At 38.0% G+C, this 20,463-nt stretch overlaps 1 protein-coding gene across 1 annotated transcript in view; it reads right to left on the bottom strand.

Moving 5' to 3' along the window:
* Nucleotides 1-20,463, bottom strand: part of ADAMTSL1 (ADAMTS like 1) — a 379,096-nt gene that overhangs the window by 185,314 nt on the left and 173,319 nt on the right. The window contains 2 exon segments of the mRNA XM_055302598.1: nucleotides 1,473-1,774; nucleotides 19,010-19,094. Of these exon segments, the coding sequence (XP_055158573.1) occupies nucleotides 1,473-1,774; nucleotides 19,010-19,094 (387 nt within the window).

Genomic DNA, 20,463 nt, shown 5'->3' on the forward strand with positions numbered 1-20,463 from the left:
AACCCCTCAAGAACAGAGATTAGCTGAGTTCCAGGAAACTCTTCCAGAATCAGATGGAAAGATTTAGGTTTTAAAAATAACAGGGCCCTCCATTAAAACACTTAAGAATTTCATGGTTTGAAACTGGAAGACTTAGAAACAAACAAGAACCTCAAGGTCAAAACCATTACATGCTTGCTACAAGATCCGATGGAGAAAAGGGATTCTTTGCTAGTATGTGCTTGTTTCACTATTCATCCCTTTTTAAGTGCTTGTGAACATTTGGGGCACATGTACTTGCACATTCTCTGTAATGACCAAAGACGCCTTTTTAAAAGTTTCCAAAATGTCATGGTTCAAAAAACAGTTTTGGAAAGTAATTTTAATATACTTTTTAAAAAATAACAGTTGAGAAACTTTGCTGGCAATGCAGAACCTTAATGTAGCAAAAGGGGTTACTGATAATCAGTGAGAGGGGTCTGGCAGGAAATTAGCCAGCATTTCCTCACCTATCAAAATCTCTCTTGGGAGTGGATGTGGGAGGCAGTGGCATTATGAACCTGATGTATTTTTTTAGAGTGTAAGAAGGATCATAATCTTAAAGAATTTATTGTTGACTTAGATGCCTTCCTCTTCCCGTACGACCCCTTTATAACACCTGAAATAAAGAATCACTGAGTCTATTGTGATCACCGTGGAATATCCCTGAAGAACCCTAAAGATAATGTACATGGACACATTTATCATTAGTTAAATGATATTCGTGAGGGGAAAGCCTCAGGAATTCTCTAAGTGTTTAAAGAAGTGTCATGCGCTGGAAAGACTCTAGACAGGCAAACAGATCAATAGCAGGCCTAATCCCAGCTGCCCCTCACTAGCTGTGTGATTTCAAGTCACTCAGCTTCTTTAGATCTTCGTTTTCTCATCTGTGAAATGGTGGTGGGGTCAGACTTTAAAGTCCTGTCCGGTTCCAGGTGACCTACAGTATTAAGTGCCCTTCCTGGACCCTTTTTTGCTTTGTAAAGGGATATTGCTTTGGGAAATCAGCTGAGTAAATCAGAGGGACTCTAACCTATTCTGGGGAAGAGCAGAATGTTTTGTCATCTTGGGCCTTGGTCCATACCACATGCACTGAAGCAAGGAGATAAATAAAACTGAATGTCGAGAGCACTGCCAGGTCAGTGTCAACTGGGTTTCTCAGTCAGATGCACCAGGATACATTGCAAAACATCAGAATGACAAGTGAAAGTAAAAGCATGAGTTGTGTTGGCCACTCACTGCTGACAGCCTGAGCGCCACGCAAGCCCAAAGGGAAGTACATCTGGGTTTCATTCCGTGTGCTTTACATTTAGAAGGGCTTCCTCCCCTCCGCTCCGCTCCCTGCTTATCATTCCTGGGCTAGAGGCAGTCACGTGACACAGTCTCCTGCAGGGAGAGGTTATAGAAAAAGGACAAGAAGATGGTGGGGATCTGGGCCAGAGTCCCCTTCTTACCTCCTCCACACGACTCGGAGCACTTGGTGAAGCCCTCATATTCCCAGTCATACAGCTCGTCGAAGTCCTGTAGGCCACCGAAGAGGCCATCTGTCTCTTCTGGGGTCAGCTCAGGAACTTCCCCATGGCATGGTCCTGCGTAACAGGCACGCTGGGAGGCTGGCTTGGGCCCTTCACATTCATCAACAGGCAGGTCAGCCACGGACTGGGAGAAAGGCAGGAGCACCTGGCACCTCACCATTCGCACCTGGGTCCCCACACCACAGGTAACCGTACAGGCCGACCAGGCTTCTGGGATGAACCTGCAGTCAGCAAGCAAGCAAGAGGACAGGATGAGAAGCCCCAGGCAGGAGACCGTGGGGGCTGTGGGGGGCTGCATCCCACCTGTCGCCACTGCCCAGCGCTGTCCTGGGATGTGCTCAGGGCTCTGACACCCTGTCCCGCGATGGGTGCTTCTGTTTAGTTCATGAGCTCGTTTGCCACAGTTTCTGGATTGGTTTTTTTGGGTCATATGAACTCCCAGCTGTAAGACATTCCAACCACAGACCACCTGCTCTCTCCCTGCTTTGCACCCACAGTGGTAGCTCTTCAAAGCAGGAAATCGGTGGTTTCTTCTCTCTCTCTCTCTTCTCTCTCTCTCTCTTTCTCTCTCTCTCTCTCTCTAAATCCCAGCACTTGTGCCTTCCACAAGATGCTGGCTATTCTTACAGCAGACTAATACTGATCCTAAAAACTATCACAAAATAAGCCCTTGGAGATATTTAAGGAAGGTTTTTTTTAAAAAAAAATTTTTTTTGGTCTGGATCTCATATTCTGTAACTTTCTTTTGCTTTTCTGTTCAATGTGCTTCCCAAGATTTGTTTATATATAGAAAGAGGTTCTTTTTTTGTAAGTTTCCAAGAATGGAGCAGAGTCTTGTTCCTCACACATTCTTTGAATTAGTCTGGACTACAATACTTTTTATATCGTAGAGAAAAGCTGTGCTACAAATTTAAATCCACAGACGTGTCACAGTAAACAAAAAATTCTGCATTCAATTCAAGTTTGTCCAACAGCTTCCTCTCCCCCAGCCCCTCAGAGGAGCCACACTAGTGAGAATTTGGTTTTCCTCTGAGTTTCTCTATAATACAGGTCAATATCCAAATTCCAAAAAAAGACTTTCTCTCCCACTAATCTACAATGGCTTTGACTTCAATGACCTTGAGAGAGACCTAGGGAGAAAAGCCCAAGAGGGAACCACTAAGATTTTCAAAAAGTTAGTATAATAATTTGGAAAAAGAACTTTGGAATAAAACGTTTTTATTTTTCCATGATCCTACTGCTTTCTCACAGAGACTCGTGCTGAGGAGGCATGCAAACCTGGTCTCCTAACCTTGACTTTGGCAGAAAACAAAAGAACTGATAAGATTATGGCATTAAATCCTAGCAAGTGCAAATGGTTCATATCTAGTTCAGGGAAATAAAAATTCTAGCAGGAAACCCAATCCAAGTTTTCAAATTGGAAGGATCATAACAAAGATGTTGCCTGAGCCTGGGCTGTGCGTGGAGCTGGCCAAGAGAGCCAGACTCCTCCAACCCCCAACAGCTCACGGTGTCGAAGGCCTGGAAGAGCCATCCCCTAGGAGAGAATGAAGGTCACATACAACCTTGTCAGGAAGGTGGATGAGGGAGGAAGAGCCATCCAGAATTATTCTCAAGACATTCTCATTACAATGTTACCTCCCTCTCTTGTTTTTGAATTCTTGATCTATCTTCTGGCACCCAGAGAACTTGGGGGGAAAATAGTATCCTAAAAAACTAAAAAGTCTCCCTCTCTTTAAATAATGCCACCTGTAGGAGCTTTTTATAAATATAAAAGTCAACTCTGCCATCAAAATAATTTTAACCCTCTTATTACACATTCACATATACCTGTTTGTCTGGCTCCTGGAAGAAGAACAGTGAAAAATACACAAACACTGAATGCTACAATCCAGGTGTAGACATAAAGGAAAATGCATATTAAACTATTTTGTGTGTAAGAAAAACCCAAAAGCAAAGGAAAAGTCAGCCAACCTTGACGATAGTGTGTGAATAATGTTTCTTATTTAGTAATGTAGGAATGAATTTTATTTTCAAATAAAAAAGTGACAAGATCTCAAAAAGCACTGCACCCTATTAGCTTTACCTACACTGGGAAAATTTCTGTCACCCCCTAATAGCTATCTTCAGAGACCATTATGAGTCAATGAGGATCAGCTAGCTTTTTCTGTAAAAGGCCAGATAGAAAATATTTTTGATTTTGTGGGTCTTGTTTCTGGGTCTTTGTTGCTGCAACGACTCTTGCCAACATGCTGTGAATGCAGTCATAGGCAATATGTATGCAAATGGGTGTGGTTGTGTTCCAATAAAACTTTATTTATTAAAAAAAAAGGAGGGAGGAGGCATGCAAACCTAGTCTCCGAACCTGGTTTTTGTTTGTTTGTTTGTTTTAATAAAAAAACCTGGAGGGAGGTTGGTAGGAGAAAGGTATGAATTCAGCCTGTGGGCTGTAGTTTCCCAAGTCCTGCTCTAGGACTTAGTGGAGATACCAAGCACACTAAGATTCATAAATGATCTTTAAACTTAAGTCTTGGTTTCTATCTTTTCCACATATATAAGTTTCTAAGAATGAAAAGCAGTTAAATTGATTTATGTTTTATCTTCCAAAGTGAGTTCAAATGAAATCTAGAATCTAAATGATCTACAAACCAAACCCTCTGCTCTCCTTGCCTATCATGTCAATCACTTTGCATTTGGTCTCATTCCAGGACCAGGAAGATAATATACCAAAAGCACACAAAGTAGAAAGGGCACATTTCTGGAGCCTCATGAACCCATTGCAATGCTTGAACCTTACTTTGAAGCAGCATCTAAATGAAAATAAATGTGTGCGTGTGTGGGGCATACACACATGCATTTGTCTGTTTTTTATTATCTGGACCTTTAGGGTTAATAGCAAAAACAATAAACATCTATTTTATGTCTCCCAAGTGAGAGTCTTATCAAATGTCAAATAGCCTTTCTGGCTTATCTTTCAACCCACTATCCTTAGGTCTTCATCAAGTTCACACCAATTAAAAATGATTTGGCTTTTAAGCAGTGCTGTCTTTTGGCAGGCATCTTAATTTCTCTAGTGCATACACTGTATGATATAATAAATTCTCTCTTGTTGAAGGCAGGAGATCATATTTCAAAAGAAAAATATCTAATAGAGCAAATGGCCAAGTGAATAATAACTGTGTTTCATGCAAAACTTTCCCCCACATCCCTAGATCTCCCAACATTGTGTTTACTATCTTGAGCTTACTGGCCACAAGTGGGAAGAAGCAAGGTCGGTTAGAGGGCAGGCGACTGAGCCAGGAGGTCTCAGTGGAAGGTTTAGGAGACTTGGTTTGATTAGTACTTGCTGAGCTGGAATCCTTAAAGTAGGACCTTTAAGATGGAGTCAGTAGGTTTTTTTTAAAAAACAAAGTCATTTTGATGTACAAGTGTTTCATGAAAAAAGCTCTTGTTATTGAAGTTTAATTTGGGTACTTTTAAAGTTCTTTTTGTTAGCAGCACTGTTGTGGGATGAATGCACAATCGCTGGATACGTGAGCTCTTGCCGAGATAGGCTCTAACTTCAGAGATCGATAGCATTTCTGCATTTAGTTTTCCCATCTCCAGGAAATTAAAAAAGAAACCTGGCAAATAGATGATTTATGCTTCTGTCTGGTCTTCAATTTGCAAGCTTAATCGTTCATGTTTCATTAACAAAAGGCTTACCCTTTAATTGGAGTTATTATCATAGTCCCTTTTATGAAACAGAAAACAGTGATAATCAAATTCACTTGTAAAATCCCAATGTGGTTTAGTTTATATGTGGTTATTATGAAGTCAGAGCATGGACCAAAATAATAAAAACTATCACTTTATTAATGTAGTGCTAAACAGAAACCATCCATTCTTGGTTAATTAATCTCGTGTCACTGCAGATCATAGCCAGCGTTCAGCTCCAGTTTTATGCACACGTGGTCTTTTAACTAAGTTGTTTTTTGTTTTCTTTTAAGTAGGCTCCACACCCAACATAGGGCTTGAACTCACAACCTCAAGATGAAGAGTTGCGTGCTCTACCAAGTAAGCCAGCCAACCACCCCTAGGATTTTTAACTTTATCTTTTCTCTTCTTAGTTTCCTCTCCTCTCTCATATACATGTTTGTTTAAAAAAATCACTGGGATTCTTCAAAATAAGAATAGCTTTATAGGAGTGTTATCGTAATGCTTCTACCAGCCTCACCTCATTCTCTAGTTTCAAAATGCAAACTAAAACTTGCAGGAAATCACATGAGAAATACTTAATTTTGGTTTTGTTTTCGATCTTACTAAATTTCAGTGAGATGTCTGATAGGCTTTGTGGATTTCTTTGCCGTCTTTCTTTTGGTGTATGCTTGTACCTGAGAGTGGTGATACAATTTCAGGGTGAGGAGAGAAGGTGGAATGAACTGAATAGTATAGGCAAAAATCATAAAAGGTGTAACAGTGACCCAAGAGGCTAGTGGGCACCCTGTCCAGTGCATCCTTCCTAGTTATTGCAGTCTCTCATTGACTGGGGGCTATTTTACCACTCTACAAATGACAGAAAATGGATAATGCAAATGATTCTTGCCCACAGAAATGCAGATTAATTGTGGCTAATGGAATGCAGTTGAGTGCTGTCCTGTGGACAGACCTATTTTACATCTACTTGTAGATCCATTCCTGCATCTTATTTGCCTAAATATGTATGGTTCTTTGAAATCTCCTTTGAATTGGTCATAACATTTTCCTGATACCCTCATTAATTAATGAGGTAGATGAAATCTTGGACAGAGGTTCAATTTATATATGCACGAGAATCATGGTTCTTCCCTTTCTGATATTGTATCATTTAACTAGTGGCCACCGAAGGATCTGGAAAATAGTATATTAGAAAAATAAAATACAATATAAATAATTCTACCCTAAATTAACGGAGAGTCTTTTACATAAATATATCATTTGGGAGCAAAAAAAGTCACCATACTTTATTGATAAGGATGTTGTTATTGTACATTGCCTCATCTATTTTGAATGCAATCTTCTTTTCTTTATCCTTTTTCTTTAGTTTTGAAAAGTTGGTTCTCCTCCTGGTTCTGAGCAATCCTTGAGACATTAATGGAGTAAGATCTTTAGGAGAAGGTGCAGTTTCCTAAATCAAAGCTTGGCATTTTGACATCTGAACTGAAGAGGTATTTAGAAATGAGAGCAAAAGAAATTGCTGTTGGGTGGGACAAAAACTTGGAAAGTAGAACAGGAGACACCTCTTTCATCCTTCTCAATTTTATATGAGATCAAAAGACCTCATTTAAACTTCTTTAGTTATTTAGTGTCTCTCAAAAAAGTAAAAGATTTTTTTCAAAACCCTCCCAAATAAGTAAACAAACAAAAACCTTTGGAACACTACAAAGGGAAGGTGACTCTTTAATGAATCACTTTAGGGATTTTAGAATTAACTGTAAAGCCCATGACACCAAGACAACCTTCAAAATGATTCTTTAAAAATATAGCTAGGGCAATAAAGTTTTGGGAGAACACTTATCCAAAATAGGCCTCTCCATTCACTTAGAACCACACCTAAATCATTCCAAATACATAACAATCTAACTTATTGTGAAAGATCTTTAGTCAAGGATACTTGACCTAAATATGGAATTATGAAAATATTTCTCAACTGCTGTTGTTAGCTTACAACTCTCTGGAGCTGCAAGCAATTCATCCTCGTTATGCAACTCATATTAAAGTCTTCAAGCACAATTTTTCAAAGATTTCCAGGACATCGATCCACAAAACATTGATAGCACTGCTTTTTTTCATAGGTTCCTCAAATCCTTAAGTATTATATATGGGTTTTGAGAGTCTTATGTCACTGTAGGGTGATTCATTTGTAAAACCAAGCATAGACAAATTCCAGAAATTAAAATAACAAAACACGATGAGGATTTTGAATCAACCACTAATACATCTATTTGAGAAACAAATTCAGTCACCATCCCATCAGATGTCACTGACCAATAACAAATAAATAAATATGGAGGAAGGACCCAATTTCAAAGAGACTAAGGCAGTGCTGGGAGAACTATATTTAGTGGCCTTTTCCAAGAAGCAAACTTCATTTTCTCATGAGAATGATGCCCTTTTGGGTTCTTTGAGAGGCAGCTGGCCTTTGCAAAAATGCCTCCTTGACTTTCTTGCAGAAACGCTCAGTGCTAGAAGTGGGAAAAGAAAGCCCGGCTGCATTAAAGGGCACATTCTCCTTTCAAAGGGACTTTATACTAGAAGGAAATGCTGCGGGGTATCAGAGTTCTCTCAGAGTTCCAATGAGTCAGAGACTAAGGGGCTCTGTCAAAGCTGACAGCCTCATGCTTGAGGACTCTGTTAAACTCATCTTGCAGTTCTGACCTATCTTTCTCAAAATGGTTCCTGACAAAGTATGACAAAAAGTCTTACTAAAGGAGGTATCTTGTTAACCATCAGGAGTTTGTTCTTCAATAGTAAGAGAAGAACCAGCAGAAAGACAGGTAATAATCACTTTCTGAAGATCCTGGCCCTAGAGTATCTGCTCTTCCCAACAAATGAGCCCTCAACTATCTTGCTTCCAGTGGCATCCAACACAGCTGACCATGTCATTTTTTCTTGAATTACTTTATCCTCTTGACTTACATGATGACAAACTCTTGGCTTTCTTTTCTTTTCTGGTCAATTCCTTCTCAGTCTCCTTTTCTAGACCTTTCTTCTCTCCTTGAATTCTAAATGTCACAGTGCCTTGGAACTCTGTTGGAGCTGTCTTCTGATGTTTTCAGTGATTCTTGGTTTCACCCACCACCAATGTGTGGGCAACTTCGAAGTATTTCATCTCTAGTCTGGGCTTTTTTTTTTTCCTGAGCTTTATACCCAAACCCCCCCCCCCTTTTTTTTTGGTAAGTTTGGTGCTAGGGAGCCATTATTCTTTCAAAGGAGTAAACACTAATTCAACAAAACTAATTATTTATCAAAAACGTATCCAGTGCTTCTTATGTGCCAGGCACTACTCTAAGTATTTTATAAATAAAAGCTGTTAAATCCTAATGACAGCCAGATTAAGAACTATTATAATCTCCATTTCATAATTACTATATGAATGAGGATATTGAAGTTATTCATACAGCTGGTAGGTTTCATGCTCTTAGCCATTGCACATTGCTCTCTCTCCTGATTGACATTTTTACTTTGATATTTCAAAGACATCTCCAACCAAATGACCAAAATGGAACTCTTGATCTCCCTCCTTAGTATCTTATTCCTCTTCCAGTCTTCTCCATCACAGCAAATGACTCTACTGGCCATCCAACTGCTTGAGTACACATTTAGGAGTTATGCTTGACCCCTCATTTTTCCTTACTTCTCACTACCCAATGGTTCCCCAATTCTTACAATTCTCCCTTAAAAATGTATCTGAAATTCATTTACTTTTCTCCATCTCCACTGCTACCACCTTGATATAACAACAACAATAGCCAATGTTTACCGATGTACTTTAAGCCTTTCTATACATTAACTCATTATAACATTGCTAGGAGATGGATACTGTCAGAAATGTTGTGAAATGGGCAAAAGAGAACCTTTCAATGGAATGCTGACATTGCCTAGCAGACTTACAGGGTGGGAGGTTGTCTAATTCTATGAGGTATGAGTCTTTGTTTGTCTTTGGCTAGACAGAGGTTTCCTTGTAGAGGGCCGTGATGACACGAATGTTTCCAGTCCATAGTGATGGAAGTTTTTTTTTTTTTTTTTTTTTTTTTTCCTGTCAATGCAAAGGATTTTTGTCTGGTAGAAAATACACACTTTTAAAAATCCAATTCTCATTTGAACAAGTTTTAACATCTTACTGGTTCCCTTAATAATTTAGGAGTTAAATAAAAATGTTGACATGCACTCATATGGATCATGATTTTGCCTTTTTGAAAATTATATTTTAACAATACTATTTTCATCCCAATTTCTAGACGATAAAATTAGGGCACAGAGATTTCTAATACCATATTGCTAAATAAAGGGCAGAATCAGGATTCAAAACCATGACAGGTGACTCCAGAATCCAAGCTCTTCACCATGTCATCATACTGGCTATAGGGTGGCCACATAAGCCAAGATTACTGAAGCTACTGCCTCTCTGCTGGACTACCCCAATAACCATTGGTCTGTTTCCTTTCTCTGTTAGACTTTACCAAGCCAATCTTCATGCTGTAGCCAGGGGGATCTTAAAATGTAAAGTTTTTAACTGTTTCTCGGTACATCCAGAAGTAAAGCCAAACTACTTACAAAGGCTACATTATGTACTTTTCCAGCCAGCTTCATTTCCTGTTCTTCTCCCCCTGGTCACTAGCCTCCAGCCATACTAGTCTATATTCTCTAATTTAAACGTGTGTCATTCTTTCCTGACTCAAGATTTTGGCAGGTGGGTCAAAATCCTTGAGTGATCTTCCTTGTTTCTCTCAGGTCGGAGTAACTCCCACTCATCCACCAGGCCTCAGTTGACAAGCTCCTTCTCAGAGAAGACTTCCTGACCCCCAGACCTGCTGGGGTTCCTCTTAGACTCTCTTAGAGCACCTCTTCATTTACTCATAGCAGTATCCGTTTCTGAAAATCAAATGGGAGTCTTTAGGTAATAACTATCTTCCTTACTATGCCAAACCTCTGTGAAGGCAGAACTTCATATAGTACATAATCAACAAATATACAATTTTAAATGAGTAAATGAGTAGATACATAGAATGGTGAGAGTTGACATTATGAGTGAGTTGCTTCTGGGTTTGTTCTTGGGTCCAAAGGCTGAAAACAAGCTAAAAAGGCAAGAGTCTTAAAACTCAAAGCAATTAAATCTTACGTCTCCATTCTAGATATTAGCATGAGCAAACAAACTTTTTTCCTGTTGTGGAAGTCTCTTTTGGTCTTTTAAAAAAAAGTTATTGCGCCCAAATTTAGTAGTTTCTTATAGCTGTATTTAGGCAGTATGTGCTGGTCTTATTTCATCTTGATGGGATATTAGGTTATCATGTAGCTTGAGGCAAGTTTAAATCTTGTGTCTATCACACTTTAATCTCAATACAAAGACTGTTTTATAGAAGACTGTTTGGGAGCATCTCTGAGCCAGAGGCTGCCTTCAGTGATTTATACATAATCCTGATCTTCTGTTGCCTTATCATACAAGCAGCTACCCCAGGGAAGGCTCTGAGATATTTTGGAGTTGTTCCTATGTCAGGGGAACCCAAAGAAAGCTCCCATTTTTTTGTCACCTCTTTAAAACTCAATATGCACAGAGTTTTAGGAAAAAAAGAAAAGATAGGCCACTAACTGTATGTAGCAGATACAAATGGAGCCAAATTACTCTCTTCACAAGTAAAAAATCAGGCTATGACATTTGTTTCAGACTATCTTTCTCTCCTCTTGCTTTTCTGACCTATATACACAGAACATAATTTAAAAGTTGGGTCTTCCTTGAGGCAAGTCTGATTATTTAAGAAGTCATGTCCCAGGGACTAACCTACCATTATTGCTTACAATGCTATTAATGCATTTGTAATTCTCAACTTAATACCAGAATGGAGTTTTTAATCCATATCATTTTCCCCGATTTTGATAAAAATCTAAAATATCATAAACTCAGAATACTTTCCGTGAACCATTTTTTTTTCTTCATGTGGAGTGAAATTGGTTTATTTTGCAATTTTGTAAAGGTTTCTTTCCTTTAATTCAACAAGTTTGGCAAGGCTTTCCAATGAAAAGTTCAGTTCATTAAAAATGACCTTAATGGACTTAACATATATTGGTGGTGACAGGGTCCATACTTTATTTTGGCACACACGGATCCCATTAATTTGTCTTTGTCACTCTCTGGGGCTCAGCTGAGCAATAGTTCAGATTTAGCTTTCTGAAAGTAGCTACAGAATGAGCAATAAGTGGAGATGTTGGGAGGGGCTGATAAATTTAGAACTTCTTGGTTTGCAATAAAGGCTTTCTAATGACTACATAAAAATGGCTCTGTCTGCTCTGTTGAATTTGTTATTGATTTTTCTGTCTTGGTGCACGTTGGGAACAGTCTATGGGGATCGATTGTGTTTAACCTAGAGTTGAGAGAGGATGCTTTTCTACCCAAGCATTTTCTAAACTTTCCTTATTAATTTTTGCAATTCTCTGTAGGTTCCCTTTTTATTCAAATAAAGGTAACTAAACTTTGTCCTTTAGAATAAATTCTGGGCTACATTCAAAGTGTGATGCTTACAAGTGACTCTGCAAAAAGCCTCAGGAGTACAGAAGAGAGGCAAGATGGTGGTGCTAGTTGGGGAACCACTGGCTGAATTTCAGGTTAAATGGTACTTTTCTCTCACATACCAGTAGATACAACTTCTGCCTCAATTTCTCCATTTGTAAAGAAGTGATTATTATACATTTTTATTACCTACAGGTTCCCTGGGAAGATGAATGATGCTGGAAAAAGCCCAATCATAACCCCAGTTAACATGTATGCAGCTTCCTGCATACCAGCTACTTTATATATACTAACTTATTCATTGTAATAACTCTGTGATGTAGATGCTGTTATAATGCTCATTTCGCAAATGAGGAAATTGCAGCCAAAAGGTTAAGTGACCTGCCCAGGGTCTCCTGTTACTAGTGCTGGATCCAAGATGAACACCTGGCCAGTCTGTCACTGGAGCCCACAATCCACCACTGCTGGTGCATGTTGCTGCTCTGCATGGAGGGCTGATCAACAATTAAACTACTTTTTTACTTTGATCCCAGCAGGGCTATGTCCTTGTTTGAGCACACAAATACACAGACTTACCCCTCACCAACTCACATAGTTGACAGCCTGGTGTATTGAAAAAAATTTAAATGTTAAGAAATTACCTATGGTTTCTGCACCCTGTTCTCAATGTATAGGTAAGAATCGCTGAGGTACATATGGTGATATATATATATGATCATTGGCTATATAAAAATATCCAATAATCCTTCCTCATGAACTGGTTTTTTAGTGAAAGATTCAGATAAGTTCTATCACAATCTGCCAAATATCCATTCATGTCAACATCCTCCAAATCCTTTCCATGTATATTGCATTCTTCTCTCATTTATGTTCATATTTGTGAATCACCATGTCCTAGCTTAACCATTGTAGTATTTTAACTCAGAGGAATATACAGTAAGGGAGAGAATTTGGGAATTCAATAAATAATTCCCCTATACTTCTTTTTAAACCAGTAACACTATCACACTGTGCATACTCAGACATCAAATTACATTTTTTAAAATCAAATTGCATTAAAAAAATACAGCTAGCTCATTTGTTCAACCTGTGGATAACTGACCAATATTCAGCATTTTGGACACAATCCTACCATTCCTGTGATAATGAACTTAAGGTTTCTTGAGGGCAAGGACTACCAGGTTTACTTTATCAGTAACTGGCACAAAGTAGGTGACTTATGAGTAAATTTAGCTTCTTTCATTAGGGGATTTGAACAATTTAGCAGGTCTACTGACTCTCTACAGTCATCTAAAGTACATAAACATCCAGAGAACTTGTATTAAGCATGCTGTTGCAGAGGATATAATGGAAGAGAAGGATCTGGGTATGTGGGAAAGAGGTTAGAGAGGAAGGAGTTAAAAGTGAGCAAGGTCATGACCATTGCGGGGTAGGGGCTGATTCAGTCTAGCCAGTATGGGGCTATAGCTTCTCAAAATTAAGAGCTCTTGTGCTTTCTTCATCCTGTAATTCTAATGCTAAACCTTATTCTGCTTGAATATCCCTGAAGTTGGCTTAATGATCTACAGATAGTATTTAAACTGCTTGATCTTAGATGAGAGGACTTTTGATTCTTAAGATATATATACATATATATTCCTTTTTATTTTCTGTGGCCTGAGATGCATGAAGAGAAAATAATTCAGGCACCTTGTACTGAGGATATAAACAGCAAAACTATCTGGATCCATTACTGAGGTTTGATTCCTTGAATATTCTTTGGGGGAAAATATAAAAACACATGTCACACAATTAACATTTTTAGCCACTTTAAAAAAAAATATGAATTCACATTCTTAACCACTGAGTTAAGCCATTCACATTCTCAGACAACTTACTGGGTATAAATATGGACTAATGTAAACAAAAGCTTAAATATTATATATATAAATACTGTTTCCAACAAGGTAAACAAGGCATTTAATGACTACAGGGTCACTATGGCGGCTCTTATTGGCTTTTCTTTCTGTATCTAATTCCTTGTGGGTTCTGTTCACACAGATGCATGACAGGAATTTCCCTTTGCTTCTTATTGAATCAGCCCCATCACTAAGCTGATGCCATCTGGCATCCAGATATTACTGCTGCCTTTGGCCTGCTTGCTTTCCTTTTTCTTCTTCCTTTTTTTAAATGGCTTACACCAAGATTATTTATGGCAATATATTTAAGGCCTGACTATTGTGCTGAAGCACAAAAATGTTTTCTTAACCATGCAATAAAGCTGTTAACTGAATAGCTGATGAGATAACCCAAGAATTTTTTTTTTAAATTTTTATTTATTTATGATAGTCACAGAGAGATAGAGAGAGAGAGGCAGAGACACAGGCAGAGGGAGAAGCAGGTTCCATGCACCGGGAGCCTGACGTGGGATTCGATCCCGGGTCTTCAGGATCGCGCCCTGGGCCAAAGGCAAGCGCCAAACCGCTGCGCCACCCAGGGATCCCTAACCCAAGAATTTTTAAGGGCAAGATCAAGACATAGAGGACCACCCAATCCTGCTTTTGAGAGGATGGCACCATCAAGGTTGTCCACCTGGTATGCACCAATGTCTGCAGGAAGGTTGGCTGGTTAAAATAGCTGTGTTGGTCACCTAGTGTCAAAACTAATCACCTGTCTCCTAGTGCTTGCTCAGAGCCATCCAAGTACAACTCTTGGCAACTGAAATAAATCTGGGAGAAAACTGGTTTCCCTAGGTACCCAATTAGTTCTTCCTTCCTCTTTCTGGAATGACTTGGTTCAGAGAGCAGAAAGTCTAAAAAGAGAGAGGCAGAGCTTCTGGAGCATCTAGGCCATAGCTTTTTCTTATGCCCGTCTCCCTGAAAAGATTACACCTTCCAGAGCATTGAGTGGCCTCTTAGTGGCCTGAAGGAGTTAAGGAAATGAACAATTTCCTTTTCCTTCCTATTCCAAGTTAGGTCAGGCTCATTAGGCAGGCCAACTGATTAACCTCCTGAATAGCAACAGTAGACGGTGCTACCTTTATGTGTCTTAGAGGACAGTGTAGTATCGTTTTGGTTCAAGAAATTAAGCTGTCAAAGTGGTCACTATGTGTACTTGGCTTGAGGTGGTTGTCATGTTTCTGGGTATAACTCAACAGAGACTGAAAATAAGCTATATATAGGAGATGGGAAATCAAGTCAGTAATTTACTTAGCTTCCACCTGATTACTGAACATAATCATACTACCACATTGTAGTTCTGATCCCTTACCAAATAAAAGTAAAATTCTGAGGGCTTAAAAAATACCTAGAAAGCTATTCTTATATATCTGGGGATATACAGGGAAGCAACCAACTGGGCTCAGTCTGACATTTTCAATCCCAGATAAATCAAGAAACAGACCCTTAATTACAGAGAACAAACTGATGGTTCCCAGAGGGGAGGTCGGTGGAAGGATGGGTGAGATAGGTGATGAGGATGAAGGAGTGCACTTGTAATGAGCACTGGGTGTTGTATGGAAGTGTTGAACTGCTGAAACTAATATAACCTGAAACTATTATACACCTGAAACTAATATAGCATTGTAAAAAATAAAAGAAAATGATAAAAGAAAATTCATAACTTATGAAACTTAAGAAAAATAAAATAAATGATGAATCCTAAATGACACTCTCATCAGGTGGAGGCAAATTCAAAAGGACACTTCACATAACAGCAAAAGAGAATTCCATCAGTCATTTTTCCATCTGTCCCTTCCTGGTGCTGGAATGGCATTGCTCTTAGCCTCACAAAAATGCAATTCAGACCAGAATCTTATTATTTTTAGAAGTCTCTCCCTAACCATAATGCCTTCTGTGTTAATTGAGTAGCAGGGATTTCTATGATCTGAGCAAGCATCCTCAGAGGCATGTTCACCCTTACTGTATTTATTTATAAGATTGTCTGTGCTTGATCAGCTTTACTGGCTAAAGCCCCACATGACTTAGTACATGGCTGGATCTTGTTCACACTGTCCTGTTCAATGAGGAGAGACAAAGATACCTTGCTTACAGATTCTTGCTGCTGGTTGTCAGAAAAATCTGATAAAAACATGTGCCTGGATCAAGACAAACCATGGCCACTTAGAGGGTATGACTCTCCCAAGTGGGTTAGAAGTGGGTTAGGAGATACTTTTTTTAATACCACGAAAATATATTCATCACAAAATTCCTACCTTTGCACCATATGAATCAAATACATCATAAATAAACCTGTCTGTTGCTAGAAAAAAAACAACAACAACGTCTAAGAGGATTTCTGAATAAAGCTACAGCTTTATAGAATGAGTTCAATATATGAAGGGCATTCCCATAAGGTGACCTAATTGTGATACTTATTTCAGGTATTCTATGTGACTGATACCAGCATGTGTATCTTCTGCACGGCATTTGAAAGCTCACTGGCACAGCCATACTGGTACATGCTTCTGTTCTATAAAGTTTTAGTTATTTCTTGGAGGTTCAGTGTTTACTTTTTAATCAGAGTTTTTTTCTAAACATATGTTAGAGAGGTTACTTTCCACCATATCTTTGGCCAGAGAGCTAACCGATTATTATTATTTTTTTTCATTTTGGGGTTACCACAAGCATCTAATATTCAATAACAGTAGCTCCATATGCTAAAGACTTTAAGCTACTGGTTTTCCTATATTATTTAATGAGACAGGCTGTTGATAATACTTTTATATAAGGGGAAATAAATGATATTTACTGTTTTTACTACAAAACTCTCTACATTAGCTGGGGCCAAAGTGAGAGATAATAGTTCTAGACCACTCTTCATGCTTCTCTGAGCAGTTCAGAAGTGATGGCCACAGCTTCTAAACATTACCATTTAACTTAAGCAATGTGAGTCTCTTCGGTTGGGGGGAAGGAAAGACTTGCTGACAGTATATCATTTTTTCATTATACTATGGAGAGTAATTATAGGTTGCTACATACATTTAGAAACTAGTCTATGTGGTTTAAAAAAGAAAGAATTAAGACCATGCAAAATTATGTTTTTTAAATTCAAAATCAATAAAAAAATAATGTGACATGTAGGACCTTTCCTAGGGTTCAGTGCACTAAAGATGTAAAGTGTATTAAGATGTGGAAACCATATACCTTTCATTACATTATTCTACAGCTGTCACTTATTTCATTTTGGTATAAAAGTAATTATTGTTCTGAGCATAATAGTATACATTTCCTTTACCCAGCACCAGTGCTCCAATTACGATCTACTTCAATTCAGATTAATCATGCCAAGATGGCAATTCCATTACACCAAGAGTAAAATTTAATAATCTAATATATGGCTATAGTTTCAATGGTGAAAACTATGTGGTTAACTACTTTAGGGATTTTATTAAGATTAAAGTGAAACATAATGCATCTTAGACCTTTACTGCAAGACACTCGTTAGAAAACATAGTTAACCATGGTCTATGTAATCCTTTAACACGGGCATTAAACTCCACTTAATACTTTCATTTCAGAGATATCTAATAATGGGAAAGATGTTAAATTATTGATGTAAAATGTTTTGATTTAATTTCAACTTTATTATTTAACATCGGTTATAATGCAATACGGTATGTAGGGTTATGCTTTAGACCAAATGACAAAACACTGTGCACCAGAGAGCAGAGTTTGTTTAATAAAATAATAGATGCCTGGCTTTAAATGTACCTAACCTAAGAATACATATAAGGAACAACCAGCTCCAATTATACAGCATCTTTCTGTGTCTTAAATGGAACCTTAGTAGTTAAAGAGTTAATCCCCTCTAAAATAAATTCCTTACTTCCTCTCCAGAAGCAAGAAGGCCTGTCCAGCCAGGTACTGGCAGGAGACAAACAGAAAGCTTTAAGTCTTTATATACTCATGTAAAGGTTGCACTGTGATATTTAAACACTATCTTTCCTCCAAAGTTCTGCAATGGCTAATTGCTTCTTTAAAAAGTCATTTCTCAAAAAAAGTGGAAAAAAGATACTCTAGTAACTTTATAGTACAAAAATAATTTATGTTTTGCTTATTGTCCTTTAAAGTCAGAAGTGCACTGCCTAATGTGAAACCAAGTGACTGAAAAACAAATTTCATTTCTTTACAAATGAACTTTGGTCATACCAATCTGTATTTAAAAAATTTTTTTTCAATCTTCTGCTGTTTACGGTGTGATTAGGGGTCACAGTTTGTGCTCTGGCACACCATGTCAGATTTAGATTCAAACAGGATGGATCTGAGAAAATTATATATTGCTTTTGAATCTATAGACTACAATGTTAATTTATATCAATAGTAAAATTTAAACTATGGTTGAATTTGGAAACCATTTCATATGTACATGCTATACTCTGAGCTCCTGGAGGGTGGGGATGTGTCTAATGCACCAATATAGAGCCTAGGGCTTCTATTTAACAAATTAAATTAACCCAGAAAATCATCACTCTGAGAAACTGCTTTGATCACAAATGAAATAGATCATTAAGGTGCTTTCCCTTATTTTTAAAAATGATGCAGCAGATATACCTATCAGTGTTTTCTAGTACTAAGGATATAGTTACTAATTAATCAATCAGTCTAATCCATGATTGTCTTTAATCCTTGTTTCCTCTTCTGAAGCATCTGGAAAACCCGTGCCTGGTGGTCTTACAAACTTCATGGCCTTGATAAAACTGAGCAGAGGGACTGTGATCAAGTGGGGTAATGATTAGTATCCATCTGATCTCAATCGCAGCAAGAAAGGGAAAAGAAAAGCTAATATCTTCTTTTGCCCTCAGATATATTTTACCTATGCTTTACTTTTTGTGTGTGGCTGTATTGCAAAGCAATATAAGGATATAAGGAATGTGAAAAACTGCCCAGACTTTCACATCAAATCTGTATTATATCATCAGAGGGAGTCTGGGCCTTCTCACCTTTAGCCTCTTGGAAAAGAGGAGGTCAGATTTTGGAGAAGAGGGTAGGCACTTTCCCTTCATTTTCTTACTTTAAAACCAAAAAGTATTTAGAGAGCAAACATGCAATCAAATGTTTTGAGAAACACTTTGAAACTGAAAAATCTCTACTTTGACAGCCTGAAAGGCTCATTTGACCCTTGGCAAAAGTATTATACCCAGTTCAAAACCCAGGGAAGCCACATTCAGTGAGAGACTACATTCTTAAGCCCAGTCAGTTTGAAAAGCAAAGCGTCTTGTGGTTTTAGAACTTACGAGGGCTCTTCTGACACAGCAGCTCCTTCTTCTAGCTCTTGAGCTTGTTTGTACCATGGCAGCTTGGCCTCTACTGGAAGTTTCTCTGAGAATTAAGTGCATGCATACAAAAAAGAGGTTAGAAGCAATTTGGAATTTGAGGGAAATTCTTTTATCTCTTCACTAGTTCCTGATTTCGCACTACCTAGAAACTATGTTGATAACTGCAAATGATAAGTTTTTAGGTAAATTTCTGCTTCGAATGATGGCTATATCAAGAAAACAGAATATTTTAGAATATTTCGTAATACCAGTCTACTAGTCTTTATGCTTCACTTTTATCAGTTTGAAGAGCAAAGGAGAGTTTTTTTTTTTTTATTAGGAGAGTCATAACTCTAGGAACACTGGCTCGACATGTACATGAAGAGTCATCAAAGTATTTTTTCACTATTTCCTGTTACAAAGATAGAAAAATATTTATTTTTTAAGACAAACACAGAGTACAATAAATTATACTGTAAGACTTTAGTACATTCTGACTTTTCTTTTTCCCTTCGGTGAAGTGTGATCTATGCCATATTGTCAAAAACAAACAAAATTGCCACTCTGAAATTCACAAAACGTTGCTTTAGATCTCTGACTCATTCTGTATCACCCCAAGGCTTCACTGACAGTCAGAATATGAGCAGTTTAGGGTCCAGAAGCCGTAATTTGACTGTTTTACCTATTTATCTAGCTTTGGCCACACGATTCAGGACAAGCTTCCTAACTACTTCCTGGAAAAAAAAAAACTGTGAAGGAGAAAAAGAAAGAGAGGTTATAACTGCTCCTACAGAAGTAACTGCCAAGATTCCCATTTTGACATATTTATTAGGATCATTTATAGGCATATTTGCCTTTATAGTATGAGCCAGTGAAGCTCTATCACGATTTTATGACATATAATTGTAAAGATGAAAGAAATATGTCTCTATATGCATACACCATAGAATTATATGGCATTTTAATGATGTTTAGAGAGCCAGATTCACTACTTAGTTGTGAAAATCCAGATTTTATTCTTGATAGTTAACCACAAACTGCTTTTCTTTCTCTGAAGTGGCTTGGTAAAGACAGCTAATAAATAATTGACTATTTTAAGTTAGAGGCATCACTTCTTGTCCTCTACGTGCAGCAATTGTGTCTAGTCAGAAAACAAAGTGAGTGTGAAATATAAAACTGCTAAGACCAGAAGGATTTGCTAACATTTAAACATGGTGACACGGTACCTATGCATATATCATTTTACATTTGGCCCACCTCTTCCAGCTAAGTGATTCAGTCAACAATACCATATCTGACAGTGTGAGCCATTTCGGTTTCAGTGATGAAACATTCAGCTTGGCACTATTAGTAGGCCTGCGATACTTTACTGTCTATTTGAAGTGGATCCTGTCAGAGGTACTGGTGGACATTTCCTCTCATATTTGAGGATG

The sequence above is a fragment of the Nyctereutes procyonoides genome, unplaced genomic scaffold (assembly GCF_905146905.1).
Source record: "Nyctereutes procyonoides isolate TBG_1078 unplaced genomic scaffold, NYPRO_anot_genome, whole genome shotgun sequence".
Taxonomy (NCBI): domain Eukaryota; kingdom Metazoa; phylum Chordata; class Mammalia; order Carnivora; family Canidae; genus Nyctereutes; species Nyctereutes procyonoides.